This window comes from Paramisgurnus dabryanus, chromosome 2 (assembly GCF_030506205.2).
Source record: "Paramisgurnus dabryanus chromosome 2, PD_genome_1.1, whole genome shotgun sequence".
Taxonomy (NCBI): domain Eukaryota; kingdom Metazoa; phylum Chordata; class Actinopteri; order Cypriniformes; family Cobitidae; genus Paramisgurnus; species Paramisgurnus dabryanus.
Genome location: NC_133338.1, coordinates 49,716,861 through 49,739,185, shown reverse-complemented (window position 1 = coordinate 49,739,185; position 22,325 = coordinate 49,716,861). Strand labels below are relative to the sequence as shown.

Genomic DNA, 22,325 nt, shown 5'->3' with positions numbered 1-22,325 from the left:
CACATTTTTCACACACACGCCTACAAAGTGGCAATTTTAACATGCTATAATAAATTCTTTTTTTGGGTATTTGGAAGTAAAACTGCATACTCTGTCTCTGTGGACACCAAAGATTTATTTGACCTCTTTAAAAAAATCTTGTGAAATGTCCTCTTTAAGCTTTGTCATTATGCGGACCCCCTTATGTATAATGCATAATTTCGCACCCCTGAAAATATAAAAACGTAAAAAAAAATTTAAACTTACAATTTTAATTAAACAAAACATATTAAACGATACAAACGACGTATTGCTGTTGGTTAGTAGCCTTACTTTGCTGAGGTTTAATTACACAGAATTTATGATAAATTCATTTATTTTATAAAATGTCATAATACGCCCCCAGTTTGAGAACCACTGCTCTAAACACATCTGAAATGTCCCATGATGTATTTTCCATCCTTAATGGGTAAAAAAAGCTAAAATAAGGGTGTACGGAGGCCATCTACAAGTACAGTCAGCGACTTTGTGACATTAATAACTTACAATTGTCCTTGTCAGGAAATAAAAAATATATAAGGAAAGTCAGTATCTGCAATGATCAGTTTAAAATTGATTACAGCTAAAACATTTCATGTGTACTCGCACCCTTAACAGTTGAGATGTTGTCCTTTGGCGCCCCCATGTGGACAGATTTTGGTATCGATAAGCACCGTTTGACAGAGTTTTTTTTAATCCCTTGGCTTGTGCTAAATAAATGAAAGTGGTTTCGCTTTGATTGCTGCAAATTTATCATTTTCCAATGATCTCGTCACTTTATTTAGGAAATAATCTTCAGCACGTTAAAAGTTTTTATTTTTATTTTGTTACCATGGGCAGCAGACGTGTAAACACTTTAATTCTCATTTATATCCCCTTTATGACCTTAAAAATTCTCTAACAGTCAACAGGAAAACATACATTATTTCCATGCTAAATCAAACAGATCTTCTATGATAAATACAAAAATACACCTTACGCTTTCTTTTCTAAATCCACCGCTAGACCTTACTAGACCTGTAAATGCAATGGTGCAATAAATGGAGAATGCTTATTGGCTGAGCTCTTGCTGTGTGTTTTCTCATTCGCTATTTGAAAATCAAGGCGCTTTCTGATTGGATAAAAATGTCAGCGCTTAGTCAACGCAGAAACGTGATTGGTTCATTAAGTAGGTTAGTGGTCCGCTTAGTTATGCCAGCCACAGGAAAGTAGGTCATAGCGAGTAATAACTAATACTAGTGCCGTCCACATACGACTGATCATACATGTGCTTTTCTGCCTTCTCCATGTAAGTATATTATTAATGTGTTTGCTAAACGTGTTCAGTTGTGTAATGTTTATTTTATATCTTAAAACGATGCACTGCTTTTTTATATTGTCACCTCTAGTGAAGTCCTTTAACTTTTAATAAAGCGGTAGACTAGTAATGACTATTTTCAGTATTATTTTATTATGTAGCTATTTCTATGCAACCCAAGCTGTCATACAGATTACAAGTCTCTGTGTCACTACTGATGACATTTGTACAAGTCAACATGTTTAAACTCTTGGTCTGATCGCATTAAAGTCTGTCTCTCAAATAATGATAGAGCGCTTTTATCTATAACTGTATGCACAACATGTCCCGGTGCGGTGTTTCAGGATACTGTATTTGGGGCATCATGGGGTATTCAGCATTTTTGGACATGGGAGATTTAGTATTTTGGGGCATCATAGGGACATTTAGTATTTATGGGCATCAAAGGGAGATTCAGTATGTCTGGCAGGGGCATTCGGTATTTTTCGTATTCAGCATTTCTGGGTATCAGGGTATTTTTGAGCATCTTTAGGGCATTCAGAAAATTTAGGCATAACAGAGGTATTCTGTATTTTTTTGGACAGCAGCATCATAGGGGTATTCAGCATTTTTGAGCATCATAGAGGCATTCAGTTTTTAGGGCATTCTTGGGGCATTCGATATGTTGGGGCAAAATAGGGTTATTCAACATTTTTGGTGGTCGTAGAGGTGTTCAGTATTTTTGGGCATCATAAGGGCATTCAGCACATTTTAGCATCACAGAGGTATTCAGTATTTTGGGGTATCATATGGGTATGCAGCAGTTTTGGGTTTCATAGGGGTATTCAGCACATTTGGGCATCACAGAGGCATTCAGTATTTTTGGACATTTTATGGGTATGCAGCATTTTTGGATGTCATAGGGGCATTCAGCACATTTGGGCATCACAGAGGCATTCAGTATTTTTGGACATCATATGGGTATGCAGCAGTTTTGAGCATCATAGAGGCATTCAGTTTTTGGGAGCATGTTTGGGGTATTCTGCAAATTTGGGCATCACAGAGAGTATTACAGTATCACAGTGAGTATTCAGTATTACAGTATTATTCAGTATTAATCAACATTATAGGGTATTCAGTATTTTTGAGCATCATAGAGGCATTCAGTTTTTTGGGCATCTTTGGGGCATTCAGTATGTTGGGGCATCAAACAGACATTCAGCATGTCTGGGCTTCATATGGATATCAGTATTTTTGGGCATCTTTGGGGCATTCTGTATGTTGGGTCATCATACAGACATTCAGTATTTTTGGACATCATAAGGACATTCAGTATTTTTGGGCATCATAGGAGGATTCAGTATTTTTGAGTATCATAGAGGCATTCAGCATATTTGGGCATCACAGAGGCATTCAGTATTTTTGGACATCATATTGGTATGCAGCATTTTGAGCATTTTAGAGGCATTCTGGTTTTTTTTGGGGGGGGGGGGGTATCTTTGGGGCATTGAGCATATGTGGGCATCACAGAGAATTTTTTTGGGACATTATATGGGTGTGCAGCATTTTGAGCAGCATAGAGGCATTAAGTTTTTGGGCATCTTTGGGGCATTCAGCGAATCAATTTGGGCATCATAGAGATTATTTCAGTATCACAGAGAAAATCTAGTATTTTTGGACATCAACATGATAGGGATATTCAGGGATATTTTTGACCATCATAGAGGCATTGTTTTTTGGGGCATTTTTGGGGCATTCTGTGTGTTGGTGCATCATACAGACATTCAGTATTTTTGGGCATCAGGTGAGTATTCAGCATTTCTGGGCTTCATATGGATACCAGTAATTTTGGGCATCATAGAGGGATTCTTTTTTTGGGCATCCTTGGGGCCTTTGATATGTTTAGGCAAAATAGAGGTATTCAATATTTTTGGTGATCATATAGGGATTCAGTATTTTGGGGTATCATAGAGGCATTCAGCATATTTGGACATCACAGAGACATTCAGGATTTTTGGACATCATATGGGTATCAGCATTAGGGCTGTCACTTTTGAGAAAAATCAAATTCGAACGGATTTCGAATATCATGCAATGTATCCGGATATATTCGAATATCTGCCCCCCCCCCCCCCGGCGCGCATCAAAAACCCACCGTAATGGAGATTCAATCACAAAATTATTAACAGTGACAGTCATAAACTGGGCTGTCTGGATTACCTTTTTACTTAATGTTTGAAACAGCAGGTAATCAACTTATGAATACAAAACTTATATATGAAAAACCGATTCAGAACAGTTACAGACAATAACGTGACAACTTAAACAGCAGCAGGAGCCAAACGGAATTCGCGCCCGCAGATTTCGGCAGAAAACTCTGCGGATTTCTGCAGATTTAATGCCCGTCATTTACAAGCTCACATATCCCGCGCTTGAGCGTGTTTGTGAGAAGTAATCATTGACAACAAGGACACATACATAGCCGTTTGTGAGCCGCGTTTGTGAGCCGTCAGTGGAGAGTACATTAACCCTGCGCGTGCTGTTTGCTCGCCCGTTTTCAATGATAGAGAGCACAAACCCTTTGATACTTGAGATGAAATCAAACTTACCGCTGAGTTAAGCAGATCTCACTTGACTCTGTCGTCTATGTGACGCGTGACAGTCAGCACATGATCATTTAAAATCCGTTTACAAGACAAATGCTGTTGTTGTTTAATATAAAGTTTACATTGCGTTGTAAAAATAATAAAATTATCTTCATTCATGCTAATTTCATAATGCGAACGTATTAACACAAGCTTTTATTCTGCTATAATATTTAACACTATAAACATTAATATGTCATTTTATATACAAACTATAATTCTATCTTCACATGCACATTAGGTTCATGTTAGTCAAATTTGATTCCCTCTCTTGCGCACAGTTGCCGTCGTCGGTCTCACTCTCAGCCTCCTTCCTATTACGAGGTGTTACTGTAAAAAATGCATTACATATGGCATTTAAAAAACCGGATGGTTTATTTGAAGTTCGAATACGGATATTTCACGTCATGTTCGAATGCATATTCGAATATCGAATAAAAAGTGACAGCCCTAATCAGCATTTTTGAGCCTCATAGATGCATTCCGTTTTTGGGCATCCTTCGGGCATTTAATATGTTGGGCAAAGGGGTATTCAGAATATTTGGGCATCACAGAGGAATTATTATTTTTTGGACATCATATGGGTGTCCACTTCTTGAGCATCATAGAGGCATTCTTCTGTTTTTTGGGGGCATCTTTGGGGTATTTAGCAAATTTGGGCATCACAGAGAGTATTCAGTATTATTTGGACATCAACATCATAGGGTATTCGGCATTTTGAGCATCATAGATGCATTCTGTTATTTGGGCATCTTTGGGGCATTCAGTGAATTTGGACATTGAGTATATCACTATTTTTTGGACATCAACATCATAGGGGTATTCAGCATTTTTGAGCATCATAGAGGCATTTAGTTCTTTGGGCATCTTTGGGGCATTCTGTATGTTGGGGCTCATATTTCTGGGGATCATATGGATTGCAGGATTTTTGGTCATCATAGGGGCATTTAGCAAATTTAGGCATCACAGAGGTATTCTGTATTTTTTGGACAGCAGAATCATAGGGGTTTTCAGCATTTTTGAGCATAGAGGCATTCAGTTTTTTTTTGGCAGCATCATATGAGCATCAGCATATTTGGGCATAACAGAGGAATAATTATTATTTTTTTGGACATCATATGGGTGAGCATCAAAGAGGTTTTTTTGGGGGGGGGCATCTTTGCGGTATTCTGCTAATTTGGGCATCAAAGAGAGTCTTTTAGTATCCAGGAGAGTATTCAGTATTATTTAGACGTCAACATCATAGGGCATTCATAATTTTTGAGCATCATAGAGCCATTTCCATACTTTGGGCATCTTTGGGGCATTCTTTATGTTGGGTCATCATAGGAACATTGACATTACAGAATAAATAGAGAATTGTCTCATCAGCCTTGAAGGAATGTACTCTACATCCATAAGAAAAATACAGTATGTTTCTTGTTATCCTCAGTGATAAATTATATTCATCTTTAGTAAATAGGTGCTGTTCGACAATAATGTCTGTTGTGTAACCTGTTTGGGCATCATGCTGTCCAGGTGAAGTTGATAGATCATGTCAGGGATTGCGGTCAGTCAGTCTTTTAAGGAGCTTGCTTTCCACACTCCAGTCAGTACGTTGAAGTCAGACCTTCTGTCCTCCCATGATCCTTTGCTTCAGTACACCATCTGCTGCCCCAGTCATAGAAATTACTCACCCCAGTCTTCACCACTGCTGATAAATTTGCATACACTTACCGGTATAGAGGACAAGTACTACTGTTATTCTCAATTTGTGTTTCGTCTACGGCTTGTTCTCCCTCAGGTCCGGTGCCTGTTTGTGCGTTTCAACAGAAGTCAGAGGTGCGAGGAGACGGCTGCTCTCTGAGGTAAAGATGTGCTTTAGGATATTTTGAAACGGAGAGTCTCATACAAATTTAAAGGAATGGTTCAATTTTAGATATCATATGGCTTTAGCTTAACAGCACCTGTCTTCATTTGCTTTTACTGTACGGAAAATAAATGTGGTCTTTTTGCATTTCATGGAGGAAAAGTCATTCAGGGTATGGAAATGATGACAGTATATTGAAGCAATTACTCTCTGTAAAGAGTAACCAGAATGCTTTCAAACCAGTATTGTAATAAATGTGTTGTGAATATGTAGGAATGCAAAAACTGTGCATCATGATCAGCTTATAATTGTTTTTATAGGTTTTTGTATGAATCAATTGAAGTAGGGTGCCTGGAGTAAATGGATCAGACTTGCTTTTTAAACACTGAATTATTTATCATTTAAACTTTTCATTTTGTCCATTAAGTCATTGATGAAATTCAGATAAATGATGTCCGCTCTTTTCCTTCTTTATTAACATCTTGTAAATGAACAGACTTACACAAGTGACCTACATTCACCAGCGCTGCTTTTGTGAACCGCCTGACAATCACACAGATGGTCTTTTCTTTACTTTCTTCTGATGTAACCTACTGTACATTATTTTGATGTCATCTTGATGTGGTTAATTTGTAACAAAGGCACGCTCTCAACGTTTAGACCACTATAATGCCAACGTTACATTTTTAACAGTTATTGTTCCTTTATTAATATAAAGTGTGCAAAAAAGTAACAGACATTATTTAGATAAGAGAGAAGAGCCCATCCATAATTCTCTATAATACCCTGTTCCCGAAAAAAAAAAAAAAAAAAAAAAACGGTTCAAAGGTGTCACTGTGGCAGTATCCTTAGATGTACCATTTAGGTACAGATATGTACCAATATGTACCTTTGATGTACTAATATGATCTCTTTAGGTGCAAAGGTGTAATTTTGAAGGGTGCCGCCACCCCAGTGTTACCTAGGGAGCATTTTTTATTGACCATTTTATCTGCCAGTGTAGAAACCTAACATGATTTGACTTCTCATTCATGTTTGTTGCAGAAAGCTGCAATCATGCATGGTAACGTCATGGTGAAGATTAATAATTGAATTCCAAGTAAATAGAGTACTGTAAGACTGCTTGCATTTAGTTTTTCACATTTCAAATGACAGGTGAATAAAGACAGATGGTTAACTTGTTAGAGTAAATGATTTTCCCTTCAGTAATGGATAGGGTGACCCTGGGGCTGCGGGTGGCGTGGGGATCTTGTGGTGTTAATCAGAGCTCTAGTCGAATTGTGTGTCATGTCACCCTGAGTTTGCCAGGTCATCTGGATCAGGTGTACAGTAAGCTGGTGACAAATAGGTCAGAGATAATGATTATATAAAAGAGAACAGTGTTACATGGGTTCGGGCACATGTCTCAGTGTGTGATTTGCAAGTTACCAAAGTCTGCAATAAAAGTTAAAACAAACATTATTGTTCACCCTTAAAAAAAAGGTGCCACCATTTTTAGAAAATTTAGTCTTAGAAGAACCATTTCTTTAAAGCCTTTTTATAATCTAAACAACCATTTTTACTACAAAAACTTATTATTTAGCCAAAAATGGTTCTTCTATAGCTATGTTTCCATCACCATGATTTAATGTGCACTTTGAAGTTATCCCATCAGAAACGATTGATGGAAATGCCAAATTTCAAATAAAAATTCACAAAAAAAAACGTTTTTAAGCTCGCTTCAGGTGGTTTTTGACATGCGAAAAAGAGCAAATACAAACAATGGGAGATGGAAACACATTTGCAGAGTAAATTTTGACATAACGAACATTAAACCCACGGGACTGACCGTCTAGCTGTTTTTGCTGACGTTGTCTTTACCATATATGGGGCTCGACATTATCGTAATGCCCTTGCTGCTAGTGCCTGCATTAAAAATGCAGCATTCCTTCTTCTTTTATAACTTGCCCAATCATATATAAATGCAGTTCTGTCTTCATTTTCTAAGAGTGCCTTGTTTTATTTACTATTGGGTGCTAGTTTACCATCATTCGCTTGAACAACTTCAAGGAAACGCACCAAATTTGCATATGTTAGTTTTTCTTTTTTCTTTGCAAATTTTGAAAATATATGCTTCACGTTTTGATGGAAACCCAGCAATGTGAAGCACCTTTATTTTAAGCTGTATAGCTTTAAAATAAACTGAGTGTATAGCTGCACAAAATATTAAGGCAACCAGGTAACTTAACCAACAAACCCTTTTTTACAGGATGTAAGTAACTATATGTTGAGGTGTTTGCCACAGAACCGTTTTTTATTTTTGAAATTTTAGGAGAAACAAGAACCAATCAAGATAATCTGCAAAAATATTGCTTTGAATTGCATGCTTCCTTACTAATAACTAATACTAATAATAATTAGTTTCGCTTGCATGAATATTAAATAGGGATGCACGATATGATTTTTTTTTTTGTTGCCAATATCGTTTAAAACAGACAACTATTGGCCAATGCCGATATAACACACTTGTAAACAATCCTAAACAGACCTATTAGCTAGTATATTTTTGCATCAAATTATTTTTACTGCATGATTCAACGCATAATCAGCCAAAGTCTGCATATTTATGCGGGGGCCGCATTTTTTAAAATATGCCGCACTTTTGCAGCAAAAATTGCAGATTTCCGTGCGCAAACTATGCAGGGCTTGCATGATTTCATAATTCTTACGTTTTCATAGCAAAAATCACATATATCTTAGCAGAAAGTAAAAAAAAAATGCATTTACTTCACACAAGCGCAGCCATGTCCCCTGTTGCCATGGGACCGTTATGAAGTGACGTGATTATGTGACATGAACATCATTGAAAAGCTGCAAAAGCTGCAAACAGTTTTTGCAAATTCACACAATTTTTGCAAGTTCACGCAATTTCATCGCATAAAATTGCATAAATATCCCGCATATTCCATCATATTTTTAAGAAAACATGCCGCAACAAGAAGTATTTTTGCCTGCAACAATTACAAAAAAACTCTGCGTTTTTCTGGAATGACTGTATATAACATTCAATTGACCAACATAATAAGAGAGGCACAAAGTAAGATACATTTTTGGTAATTTTTGATCTTCATCCGAGATTTTGAAAAAAAACCCAGACCGCAGACATTTTCCTGAAATGCTCTTACTCATGGCTCACGTGAATGAATAATCTTTCACATGATTAATTACGTGATTTACTATTTCCCCCATCGCACCTCTGACAATCTATATTTCGTACGGATTTTATCTTTTTTTGGGAAGAATTTAATTATTTTTGATAATAATTGATTATGCAACAGACATGCAACTTATTGCCTTCATGCAGTTAATTAATAAATAATCGGTATCGGTGGACAATACATCGGTGCATCACTAATATTAAACATAATTTGGCTAACAGTCAAAGCTTTTCCACATGAACATCTTTTTAGTGCTTTTAAAACCAGTGTCAAGAAGTATTTCTTGTCTTTATCCTTTGAGAGAGTGGGCTATGTTGTTTTATTATGTGTTTGGCTGTGATTTTTTTTTATTTCTTTTAATAAATGCATTTTTATGTTTTCTGTATATCTTGATTGTACAGCACTTTGGTTTGCTGGTGCTTTATACTGTAAATAAAGGAAGTGAAAGCAAACCAGTCGATATCTGACCCCTTTTATTTTTTTTATTCTATATGGGGTTATGAAAAGGTAGCTGAAGGTTTAGTCTATGTGGTTTGATATCCTGATCGTATCTAACAGAGTGCGGTTGTTGCCCATCTGTCACATTCAGGAGGGGCATCCTTCTCTTGTACCCAGTTTATAAAATGCTCAGTTTCCTTTTAGGGTTTGTTATACTGCTAACTTCTTACCTTGCAGAGCAGAATTGTTGCAGAAAGCCTCATGAGATGGTGAAGTAAGAGTGGCCTTTGTCAATCTCTGTGGTAAGTCTACAGTAAAGTTACCTGTGTATGTCTGCCTCCACTTTTCTTTAAAATACTGACAGATTTTTTTGGTATACAGACGATCTGATGGCAGACCAAAGAATGGACATCTCCTCCACGATGAACGAGTTCCTGTCCGCCGATTCCACAGACCTGATTTGCAGCTCAATGGGTTTGGATTACACTCGCAAGAGAAAGAGCAGCTCCACTGACTTTGAGTAAGAGCTACATCATTTACATTCATATGGATTCATGTCAGTTTATGTTTATTATTACTTTTAATTTAATAAAGGTTTTAATACTTTTATGGCTATTTCATATTGATGAAAGCCAACAAATGACATTATAATTAAAAATAAAAGTTTTATCTGCGTTGGTGTCGGATCAGTGTCAATTAGCCTTTAAAATATTAAACGTATTTCAACTATTAAATATTAATAAATATAATTAAAAAAAAATATTTGAAAATTTAAATTGAATATTTCAAATTTATTTGGAAATATCAAATAAATACCAATTTTTTTAAGAAGATAAATGAGTCTAGATTTAGACAAAACATTTCAAATTTAAGTGAATGTGTGCTTAAAACAAGCAAAAGTATCTGCCAGTCGGGTGAGCAAATTTTTCTTGAATTAAGTGTCTAAGAAAAAAGTAAACTTTTTTTTTTCAAGATTTTTTCTCACTTAAATTGTATATTTTTTGTCTAAAAACTAGACAAATTTTTGTTTTGTCATTTTGCTCATTAAGAAAAATTATCTTCATTTAATTTTTTTTTATATTTCTACTGTAAACAAGACAAAAATACTAAGTAAGAAAGTCATTTTTTGCCGTGTGTATAGCTCAGTATCATTTTAGACACTTTTAGCTAGCCAAAGTCTGGCATTTTCATTTCAAAATTGTTTAAAATTTAATTTTTAACAGTGAATGATATCAAATAAAATGCATTAATTTAAATGTGGTGAAAGTAAAACTATGAATGTTTGTCTTTTCACAGCATTGATGGATTTTCTTTTGAGTGAGTATCAAAAACATTTATTTCTTTTACTGGTGTTCACCCCATACCTTAAAGACATGCAGTACCATAAAATGAATGTTAATGTCATTTGTGAGCACTACCATGATGGGAACATCATGGTATTGTTTAATTCACACAACCATGATGTCTTGACTACTATAATCATTGTTATATATCATGGAATCACCATCTGAGTACCCTTGTGTGTTTTGAAAGCCCCCTTTGAGCACAGGCATATTAAATCGAGTTAAAATATATACAACCCCTCTTGTTTGTGAGAAATATACCAATTTTATCCTCTCAGATCTGAAGCTTCATGGATGAGGTTCCTCATCCCAAACTTACATCACTCACAATTTCCTGAGATTGAATGGTCAGTGAGTATTGACGAGGAGACAAAGAAATGGTTAAATCATAATTTAATGACAAATATACTCCAGCGCTTTGTACATGCAGGAGATGTCTTAACACTTAAGAGCAAAATCCTTGCTGTGCTAACTACGGTAACTAAATCAGTAGTTAAGCGGGTTCAGCATCCAGTTTACAGCAGCATAAGATAGACAGATGTCATCAGATTTTACTGTTAGTTTGTATGTGAATATCATGAACAACAGAGGTGTAAAGTACTTGAGTACTTTTACTTGATTACTGTACTTAAGTATTATTTTTGGGGATTTTTACTTTACTTGAGTACAATTAAAAATCAGTACTTTTACTTAATTACATTTTTTAAAGAAAAAAAGTACTTTTTACTCCTTACAATTTTATTTACAGTCAAAAAGTACTTCTATTTTAGAGATCTAGTTTTGCTTGCTCTGTCAAACCAATTGAATTGCGCTGATGGTCAGTTTAATTGAAATGTTATTTATTCTGGAGCCTTTGGACCACACTAAGGAATTGGCCAACAGATCATCTGATGATGAAGATTTTTTGCTTCTTTGAAATCGACAACACATGAAGTGTGACACGTTTCCTGCTGTTTGCTGCCTCTCTATCAAGACTAATACCTTGTTCACACTGTCAGTCCAAATTTTGGTGCATATCTAATTTGACAGACTCACTGTCCACATTGTGTTTCACAACTGTTCAGATCCGATCTGTTCATCCTGTAGCCATTTTCCGGATTATCTGCACTGTTTCTATGGCAATGACGTCGCACTGGCATGACAATCTGCCTCGACGTCTGATGTGTTTTATGTGACGTGACAGCATGACGTAACCGAAAAGCTACACAAATGCGATCAGGATGGTAAGACTGAAATGGATTACAAACCACCTCTGGATGTAGCCTGAAACGGATTAGAAAAACAGATTTCATGTGGTTTTTAGCCCTTCACCGTTCTAAATGTGATTGGACTCCTATCGGATATGCAACAAAATGGGATTTGGACTTACAGTGTGAAAAAGGTCTAATACACCTTATCCTGCATCGGCTCCCTGTGAGAGGCTGGATAGAGCTTGAAATTTAAGTTAAGTTCGAGGTTTTACAATTTTGAGTAGCATGTTGCATACTAAAATTCATTGTCACGGATCTCTGCATTTTTCTGTGTCTGTACCACAGACTTTCTTTTCCGTGTCAGTTTCACGTATTGGTTACTCAATTGTTTCTCCTATTTTCTTACTATTTTCCCGTTGGTTTGGGGTTAGAACGACTTTCTGTAACATAAAATGACATCCAAACCCAACTCCTAACCCTAACTTCAGGTGACAATTGTTTAAAAGTATGGAAAAAATAGTATAAACCAATAGTTAAAGTGACATCCTAACCCAAAGCCCAAATCTAACCCCAAACCCATGTGAAAATGGTTTAAAAATAGGAAAAACAATTGAGTAATCAATATGTGAAACTGACACGTAAAAGAAAGTCCATGGGACAGACACGGAAAAATGCGGAGATCCGTGACAATGACACGGATAAATGAGCAAAAAATTCTGTGACTATACCACTGAACTTTGTGAGATCATGTTGGAAATTATGCACTAGTCTTATAGTTTGATAATGAAATACAATTAAATACAAACAGTTGTAAAGGATAAAACCTTGTATGTGGTTCATTCACTTCATGTTTTTAGAGAAAGCTTAAACATGAATCTCTCGTTTTCCTTCTTCCGGTTACTTTTACTTTTTTAATACTCAAGTACAATTTTAATGTGCTACTTTTTACTTTTACTCAAGTATAATTCTGGCCAGACACTTTTACTTTTAATTGAGTAAAATTTACACCCGCTTGAACATTTGAGTTCACTCGCTTCATTGCCGCGCGTGAAATTCTAGTCATTCGAGAAATTCACGTGGAAATTCGCGTCATGGGAGGGGCTTCTGCGACTCCGCTGAGACACAGCAAGCGCTGTGATTGGTTCACTAGAACCCCTCTCGTCAGTTAAAAAATAATTGCGTGCATTTCTTCATAGGCATTTCCACTTGTGACAGTAAGAACAAAGATGGGCCAAGCTGAGGAGTGATTTAACTTAAACTGCCACAAAAGTCACTGTCTATTTACCTTCATTACTGCTGGTCTTACACGAATCATACACGACAAGCTGCTGCTTTTTTTTTGTTTGTGGGTTTATCAGTGGCGGCTCGTGACTGCTCATCCGAGGGGTGCTAATTCAAAATAAGTGTTTGGAGTGTCATGTGTGTTGCTTCCGTTTTCAAAATATGTGTTTGTTTCTTTTTTATGAATTATGTGCATCACGTGTTTTGTCAAAATAAGTGCCTGCTGCACATGCGTCAAAACAGTTTATGATAAAAGAGACGATCACGTTAACAAAATACACGCAAGAGATTTCCTTAACACTAAACTCTGATTATGCATGAGATTATGCGAGTATCTGGCAAACGCGAGCGTCTCTTTTATTTTAACAAAAAATGGCATCTGTAAACAAATATTTTTTTTTAATACTTGCCAACTGGTTTTACTGTCATTGAAAACTTAGCAGTTTTTTATTTATTCTCTATACTATTAACCAGTTACTTTCTTCTGTGAATAGGGACTGTGTTGATGACCAGGGTCGGATGAAGAATGCAAGGTGGTGTAATCCAGACGTTTTTATATTTTATCACTGTACAGACATACTTCATGACTTCCAGCTGTAACATTTCCAATATTGCCTGCTTTTGTTTTATCCCACAGGGAAGCTCACAGTCAGATAGAGAAGAGACGCAGAGATAAGATGAACAGTTTTATTGATGAGCTGGCTTCTTTAGTGCCTACCTGCAACGCCATGTCACGTAAACTGGACAAACTCACTGTACTGCGTATGGCCGTGCAACATATGAAAACACTACGAGGTGAGATTCACACTATTCTCATTTTAACAGTCCAATACCGTCAAAGTCCATATAAATCAAGCTGTAACTTCTGTTTATTTAAGGTGCAGCCAACCCCTACACTGAAGCTAACTACAAGCCTGCCTTCTTATCAGATGATGAACTAAAGGACTTAATATTAAGAGTAGGTGACTTAAATGTTAGATATTTTGTAATAGTTAAATCTGATTGGTCAGTCATGTCATTCTGTGTTCAAAAAGTTTTTACATTGACCACTAAACTGTATTTTTTATGGTGCGTTTCTGTCGTAACACTCTGTGGTCTTTATCTTCTTACCAAATCAGATAATTAAAAGTCTCATCACTATTTCATGTCCATTTATTTATTTGGTAATTACACATTAGCTGTTATAATATTTATAAATAAATATTTCCGGATTTTAGGCAGCTGATGGTTTTCTTTTCGTTGTGGGCTGTGATCGGGGAAAGATTCTGTTTGTGTCTGAGTCTGTGGACAAGATTTTGAATTACAGCCAGGTAAGGCATTTTATTGTTAATACACAGTAGCTGTGTCCCAATTCGAAGGCTGCATTCTAAGACCGATTGTGTCACAGCAACCAATTTGAAGGCTGTTTAACTATATCCCCGCAATTAACGAGTTATCTCGTCAATTAAGAGAAAAAGCATCCATTCCAATAACGAGTTTTTACGGCAATCCATATTTCTCCTATTAAGCACAAGGTGGCGCTGCTACCCAACTTATAAAACAATAAAGCATCCACTGATCAAGAAATAGTAAAAACTCATGAAGAACAATATGATGATATGATAAAAGTTTTTTGTTTAAAAGCAAAGGGTCTGGGGCCTCATTTATAAAACTTTGCGTAGGATTTGCGTCAGAAGTGGCGTACGGATGAAACATAGGACGCGGGTACGCACAGAAATATTCGGATTTATAAAACCGTGCGCACGCACATCCTACGCATTTTTCCCTTAATAAATCACAATCAATTCTAAATGTAGCTCAGCTTTTGCGGCTTCATGACACGCCCATAGTTGCCCATAAATAGTCCGTGAAACGCCCACAAGTTAATATGCATTGATTGCGAAATCATGGCAAACACAGAGAGGAAATCAAAAAAACGTAACTTCACTCAATGTGAAGTAGAAGTTATCGTTGGCGAGGTGAAAATGTTGTTTGGAGGGCACAGTGTTGGCATTACTAAGGCATTGAGAGTGTGTCTGCCATGGGTGGGGGAAATGGGACATTGTTCAGCGCAAATGTAATTTCTTGTTGCTTACTGAATGGTTGAGACATACTCCATACATTGTTTTATCAAAAATAAAACACACTAAAGGCATATGCATGAATACCATAATTCCGTAGATTATGAAGATATGGTTTACTATGAAAACAACTTTCCCCAGTGGACAATTAATACATCTATCTATTTATTTATCTATCTATATATCTCCTTAATTATCTATCTATCTGTCTATGTAATTGCATCTATATCTGCTCCGCCAGACGGCTACATTGACGAGAATATCAGTTTTGTACATTATTTCGTTCTGTGAACTATATTCTTTATGAGGATGAATTGCACAACATGCCAATATTATTGCAGAACATATTTCACTTTTCTTTTAGCAAATATGTGTTCATTTGAATTTCTGCTGTAATTTTCGATTGATTTTTTTTGTTTCACTGCTGATCGATCAAACGGGTGTTCGTGTAGGCTGTTAATTGTAAGACTTGCTTTGTGAAGTCTTCATGTTATTTATGAGAGGCAGTGTTGTCATTTTCACTTTCACTTTCACGTGTTTCTTCCATCTGCCGACGGTGTCGCCTTTTCTCATTTCACCCGTTTTTGTGCGTACGCCTGGGTCAGAGCTTGCGTGACGGACAGCACATTTTCCCGTCAAGTTTGCTTTTTATAAATAACAAGTATTGCGTAGAGAGTGGCGTACGCCTTCTTTTGTGCATTCGCAACGTTTATAAATGAGGCCCCTGATCTTTTATTTGATATATTGTATGTTTATATATTTAAAGAAGAACATTTTTTGGAAGGCATTTAACTTTTGTGAAAATCATAAAAATGCTAGTGGTGGCTGGTAAACTTCTTTTAAAAACACTGGTTGGTAAAAATGCGAACTTCTTTCTCTGATTTATTGCGCGCCAGTATTGGCTGGATATTTCTAAGGTTGATTAATTTGATATTCTGTTTGTTAGCTTAATCTATATCAGCGTATCATATATTCTAAAATAAAATTAATATTTATATATATCAATATTTATATATATATCAATATATATCAGAAAAGTCTACGATGTGTCCCACTGACAGGCTCGGTGGGTGCGTACAGCAGGTGACACAACTTATGGATCCTGCGAAGGCTAGATTGCCTTATTTCAGTTCTCTTCGCAGACTTCAGATGGCTGCGACCTTCAGGGAACGAGTCCTCACTTTTGAGGATGCGTCCTTCGAAGAACCCAGCCTTCGAATTGGGACACAGTTTATGTATAGAAACCTCATGATTTCATCAGACTGTAATGTCACCGCTCTCTTTATCTTTCAGAACGATCTGATTGGCCAGAGTTTGTTCGATTATTTGCATCCTAAAGATATTGCGAAAGTGAAAGAGCAACTCTCCTCGTCTGACACGGTGCCACGTGAGAGACTCATCGATGCTAAGAGTGAGTTAGCTGAACTCCTGTATCATAAGAGCTTTACACATTTTTATGCAAAACATTGTCCTCACTTGCTAAAATATGTGAACCTGCTGGTGAAAATGTAATTTATTGTTTTACTACATAAAATCCTCCTACATTTTGTGAAAAACTCAGAGATTGATTAGGGTGATTTCAAAAATTAAATTAAATCGAAATAAAACTGGGATGCTGCTTATCTTAAAATTAGATTTTAAGACTTTAGTCTGGATTTTACAGACAGGGTCACAAATACTTTGTATCAATTTACTTCTTTACTTGTCACAGTGCATTCATTCTGGGATTGCATTATCTATGAAGGAATAATCATAAGCATGTTTTGTTTTCCCAGCCGGGTTACCAGTTAGGGCAGACATCGCCCTCGGCCCCTCTAGACCTCGTTCTGGGTCCCGCCGCTCCTTCTTCTGCAGAATGAAGTGCAACAGGCCCCTTGTCAAAATGGAGGACAAAGACTTTGCCTCCACGTGCTCCAAAAAGAAAGGTACATCATTTCTTCAGGAATAACAAGTAAGATTATAAAATTTGAATGCACTAAATGTATTCTCTCTGCAGCCGATCGCAAAAGCTTCTGTACCATCCATAGCACCGGCTATCTGAAGAGCTGGCCGCCCACAAAGATGGGCTTAGATGAAGACAATGAACCTGATAATGAAGGCTGTAATCTTAGCTGCTTGGTGGCCATCGGCCGATTGCATTCTCACATTGTCCCTCAACCCACGAACGGAGACATCCGAGTGAAGCCCACGGAGTTTGTCTCACGCCATGCCATTGATGGGAAGTTTGTCTTTGTGGACCAAAGGCAAGTGCTTAGATTTGTATTTAACAATGAAACGCATTTAGGGTAAATAATGTGACCATACATAAAATAATACCATTGCTCTCAAACTAGAACTGGTTGCGTTTTTTTGGTTTTGACCAACTTTTAATTTAGCGTGACAGCTAATTACATTTGCAATCAGTAACTTTTGCCTCTCTATCGCCACCTCTGTTTGAAACATGAATTGCGTTACATTTGCAATCCGTAACTTTTGCCTCTCTATCGCCACCTCTGTTTGAAACATGAATTGCGTTACATTTGCAACCCGTAACTTTTGCCTCTCTATCGCCACCTCTGTTTGAAACATGAATTGCGTTACATTTGCAATTCGTAACTTTTGCCTCTCCATCGCCACCTCTGTTTGAAACACGAATCGCGTTACATTTGCAATTGGTAACTTTTGCCTCTCCATCGCCACCTCTGTTTGAAACAAGAATCGCGTTACATTTGCAATTTGTAACTTTTGCCTTTCCATCGCCACCTCTGTTTGAAACATGAATCGCGTTACATTTGCAATTTGTAACTTTTGCCTTTCCATCGCCACCTCTGTTTGAAACATGAATCGCGTTACATTTGCAATTCGTAACTTTTGCCTCTCCATCGCCACCTCTGTTTGAAACATGAATCGCGTTACATTTGCAATCCGTAACTTTTGCCTCTCCATCGCCACCTCTGTTTGAAACATGAATCGCGTTACATTTGCAATCCGTAACTTTTGCCTCTCCATCGCCACCTCTGTTTGAAACATGAATCGCGTTACATTTGCAACCCGTAACTTTTGCCTCTCTATCGCCACCTCTGTTTGAAACATGAATTGCGTTACATTTGCAACCCGTAACTTTTGCCTCTCTATCGCCACCTCTGTTTGAAACATGAATTGCGTTACATTTGGAATCCGTAACTTTTGGCTCTCCATTGCCACCTCTATTTGAAACAAGAATTGCGTTACATTTGCAATTCGTAACTTTTGCCTCTCCATCGCCACCTCTGTTTAAAACATGAATTGCGTTACATTTGCAATCAGTAACTTTTGCCTCTCCATCGCCACCTCTGTTTGAAACATGAATCGCGTTACATTTGCAATTCGTAACTTTTGCCTCTCCATCGCCACCTCTGTTTGAAACGAATCGCGTTACATTTGCAATTCGTAACTTTTGCCTCTCCATCGCCACCTCTGTTTGAAACGAATCGCGTTACATTTGCAATTCATAACTTTTGCCTCTCCATCGCCACCTCTGTTTGAAACATGAATTGCGTTACATTTGCAATCCGTAACTTTTGCCTCTCTATCGCCACCTCTGTTTGAAACATGAATTGCGTTAAATTTACAACCCGTAACTTTTGCCTCTCCATCGCCACCTCTGTTTGAAACATGAATTGCGTTACATTTGGAATCCGTAACTTTTGCCTCTCTATCGCCACCTCTGTTTGAAACACGAATCGCGTTACATTTGCAACCCGTAACTTTTGGCTCTCCATCGTCACCTCTGTTTGAAACACGAATGGCATTAAATTTGTAATCCGTAACTTTTGCCTCTCCATCGCCACCTCTGTTTGAAACATGAATCACGTTAAATTTACAACCCGTAACTTTTTACCTCTCCATCGCCACCTCTGTTTGAAACATGAATTGCGTTACATTTGGAATCCGTAACTTTTGGCTCTCCATCGCCACCTCTGTTTGAAACGCGAATCGCGTTACATTTGCAATCCGTAACTTTTACCTCTCTATCTATATTTTTGCAGCATAAATTACTACATAAAATAAACATTTTGTGTTTGAGGAGATCAATGGTTTACTGTGCTGCCTTGTTAGAACTGTAAAAGCATTTGTGCTTTGTGAATGACAAATGCTTCTTTTCATTTTAGGGCTACGGCCATTCTTGCTTATCTACCTCAAGAGCTGCTGGGCACGTCGTTCTACGAGTATTTTCACCAGGATGACATCGGACATCTTGCTGAATGTCACAGACAGGGTAACCAAAGGAAAATGTCTCCATATATATTCACAGACCAGATGTGTCTGCATTTCATTATCTCACCATTTTCTTTCACAGTACTCCAGATGAGAGAGAAGATCAAAACTAACAGTTACAAGTTCAAGATTAAAGATGGATCTGTCATAACTTTAAGAAGTTGTTGGTTCAGTTTCATGAACCCTTGGACCAAAGAAGTAGAATACATTGTTTCGACTAATACGGTTGTCTCGTAAGTGAACAATTCATGGGTTATCCTATCACTCTTTTAATTAGTTGTGAATTAGTTGACTTAAGTCAGGTGTTGTTTGTTTGTAGGAGCAGTTCTCCTGAAGGTTCAGATCCTGGCTATTCTCAGCTCACTTCCTCCCCCCAGAGTATGGACAGTGTCATTACAGCTGGTAATATTATTTTTCACTCTTCTCATCATAAACAAATAAACAGTGGTGCACATAATGATCACCATGAATGAGTTTGTAATCTATATTGTTTATTTGTTTACATGTTTTCTGATTGGCTGCAGGCTCAGGGAAGCGTGCTCTTCAGACTGTGCCAGGGATCCCTGGGGGCACAAGACCCGGGGCAGGAAAGATCGGCCGCATGATTGCAGAGGAGGTGATGGAGATCCAAAGGTGAGTTTATTTGATTTGATGCACTGTGTAGATTTTAGCTGCATCTTGTGGTGACGTTACGAATTGCAACCAAACAGCTCAGTCCACCGTTCACACATTCTATGGTATTAAAAACATAACGGTTCATTATGTAAGGTCTTTATACAACACTGACAGCTGGATGTATATTATATTGTATATTATATTGCATTTCTGTCAATAGATCCTCCTATGTACACATTGCGATAAAAATTTTGACTTTGACTAATATGATTAACAGGATAAGAGGCTCCTCCCCTTCCAGTTGTGGCTCAAGCCCCCTCAATATCACCAATGGCACACCTCCTCCTGACACATCCTCACCTGGAAGCAGGAAGGTAAGGACACCATTGTAGAGGTTTAGTTGATTAAACTTTATTGTCACACATATATGTAGGCAATAAAAGAGTTTGGTTCCAAAAAGCAATAAATCCATTTAGACTAATTTCGGTAAAAATGTGTTTTCTATACGAAGTGACGAGATGAAAACCACAATTTTCTGTTACAAACTTTCACATAGCATCTTCAGGTTATAATAACATTAAAAATTCAAATCCATAATTTGATTTTCAAAGATTTATTATAAAAACTGATTATTTTTTCCACAAAATGCAATAAATCCAAGTTTTTTTTCCCCAAAATGCTATAAATCTATTGAATCAATATATAAATGTGCATTCATCTTTGCCATTTTATATTCATTTAGTTGACTAGTAAGTAACTTCCAGAAAATTTCTCATCTCATAAAAAAACCTCCTCTTATTTCAGTCTTAAATAGCTTGATTGTAGTTGACTTGACTTTTTGTAGCGTACCTACTTTATAAAAAAAAAATGCATAGGTAGATTAATTGTATATGCACTTTCAAAATAGATCAAATTTAAGTCTCTTCAGAATGTATACATTAATCTCATTTTATTAACATTCTTCAGAGGTATAGAAAATAAGTTATGTTTTTGCCCGGTCAGATTGCAAATGTTGGAACTCCAGACATTCCTTCTGCAGGACTGATGTCCAGCCAGGACTCCATAGGATACCCTTACTCCAACAGCTCTATTTTAAGTATGTTTTTAATGCGATTAAGGCACTTCATCTGATCTGTCAGCAGTGCTTTTTAAACAATTTACAATGCTCTCTTCAATCTACAGGTAATAATTCACACATCGGTATTGGTGATATCATGGATGAGCCAGGCTCCAGCAGTCCCAGCCATGATGAGGCTGCCATGGCGATCATTATGAGCCTGCTGGAGGCGGATGCGGGTCTAGGAGGTCCAGTGGACTTTAGTGACCTGCCCTGGCCACTATAAGAGGCCTACAGGAGACTTTCACAGATGCAGTGCGATATATTCAACGAGTAACCATGGCCAATTATTTTGGTCATGACCATCTATGACAGTACAAGACGTTTTGTCAGTCCTATGATTGGCTCTGCCAAAAGTGGCATTTCATTGGTTTAAAATCCTACTATATTTAGCTGTTATATTGATTGTTTGGCACAGAATTGCACTTTCTGGACAGAAAAATGATCTGACACTTTAATTTCACAATCCAACAAAAAACAAACTTCAAGCCTATACAACAAACAAAATACGGAAACAAAAGTTTCTTGTTCCCTGGATAATGTTTTTATTGCCATCTCTCGGTTTCTGTTTTTTAAAAGCATATGCTTTTTAAAATGTTTGATCTGAATGTATACTGAAAGGACTGTGACTTTTTTTTAAATAAAAATAGCTCTTCATGATCTGAATAAAGTAAACTTGAATACACTAAAACTAAACCCAAATACTAGCAAGTACATTGTAGTTGTTGTATTTTTTGCACTAAATAATTGAAGGTTATACATTACAAATATACTCATTTAAAGTATAGTTTTACTTCAGTCGTACTTCAGTGCACTTAAGTATGCCAAACACCAGTAATACTTAAATCGTTTTTTAGTGTATTAAAAATGTTGTCTCAAAATAGCACAGTTGAGTACACTACGTTCTCAAGTTTATCTTTAGACAGATATAGTCCCCGAAAATAGTATGATTACAAAGTGTCCGTCTATTTTAGTGCCGTTTTTTCACCAGGGTAAGCGCACAGTTCTACATCCAAAATTTTTATTTATATTATTATTTTTAAATCAATGTCTTGTCTTT

At 36.9% G+C, this 22,325-nt stretch overlaps 1 protein-coding gene across 5 annotated transcripts; it reads left to right on the top strand.

Annotated features, from left to right (window-relative positions):
* Nucleotides 1–1,190: 1,190 nt before the first annotated feature.
* bmal1b (basic helix-loop-helix ARNT like 1b) lies at nucleotides 1,191–21,898 on the top strand. Of its 5 annotated transcripts, none has more exons than XM_065261527.1 (20): nucleotides 1,191–1,306; nucleotides 5,723–5,786; nucleotides 9,666–9,725; nucleotides 9,805–9,943; nucleotides 10,720–10,740; nucleotides 11,045–11,113; nucleotides 13,732–13,770; nucleotides 13,875–14,032; nucleotides 14,116–14,195; nucleotides 14,455–14,547; nucleotides 16,591–16,708; nucleotides 17,073–17,222; nucleotides 17,294–17,540; nucleotides 19,428–19,534; nucleotides 19,616–19,766; nucleotides 19,853–19,935; nucleotides 20,058–20,166; nucleotides 20,426–20,522; nucleotides 21,151–21,244; nucleotides 21,331–21,898. In XM_065261527.1, exons 4-20 carry the CDS (start codon nucleotides 9,813–9,815, stop codon nucleotides 21,489–21,491), a joined length of 1,908 nt encoding a protein of 635 aa, XP_065117599.1. In that variant the 5' UTR covers nucleotides 1,191–1,306; nucleotides 5,723–5,786; nucleotides 9,666–9,725; nucleotides 9,805–9,812; the 3' UTR covers nucleotides 21,492–21,898. The 5 variants fall into 5 exon arrangements, with proteins under 5 accessions (XP_065117599.1, XP_065117601.1, XP_065117597.1 ...); XM_065261529.1 differs by having other exon boundaries at nucleotides 9,661–9,725; nucleotides 14,122–14,195; XM_065261525.1 differs by having other exon boundaries at nucleotides 9,661–9,725.
* Nucleotides 21,899–22,325: the final 427 nt, after the last annotated feature.

Bases quoted from the DNA above. Each gene is read 5' to 3' on its own strand.
- bmal1b (XM_065261527.1), top strand. From the start codon at position 9,813: ATGGCAGACCAAAGAATGGACATCTCCTCCACGATGAACGAGTTCCTG. The intron at 13,771-13,874 runs GTGGTGTAATCC...TTTATCCCACAG, and splicing joins GGTCGGATGAAGAATGCAAG to GGAAGCTCACAGTCAGATAG. The intron at 21,245-21,330 runs GTATGTTTTTAA...TTCAATCTACAG, and splicing joins CTCCAACAGCTCTATTTTAA to GTAATAATTCACACATCGGT.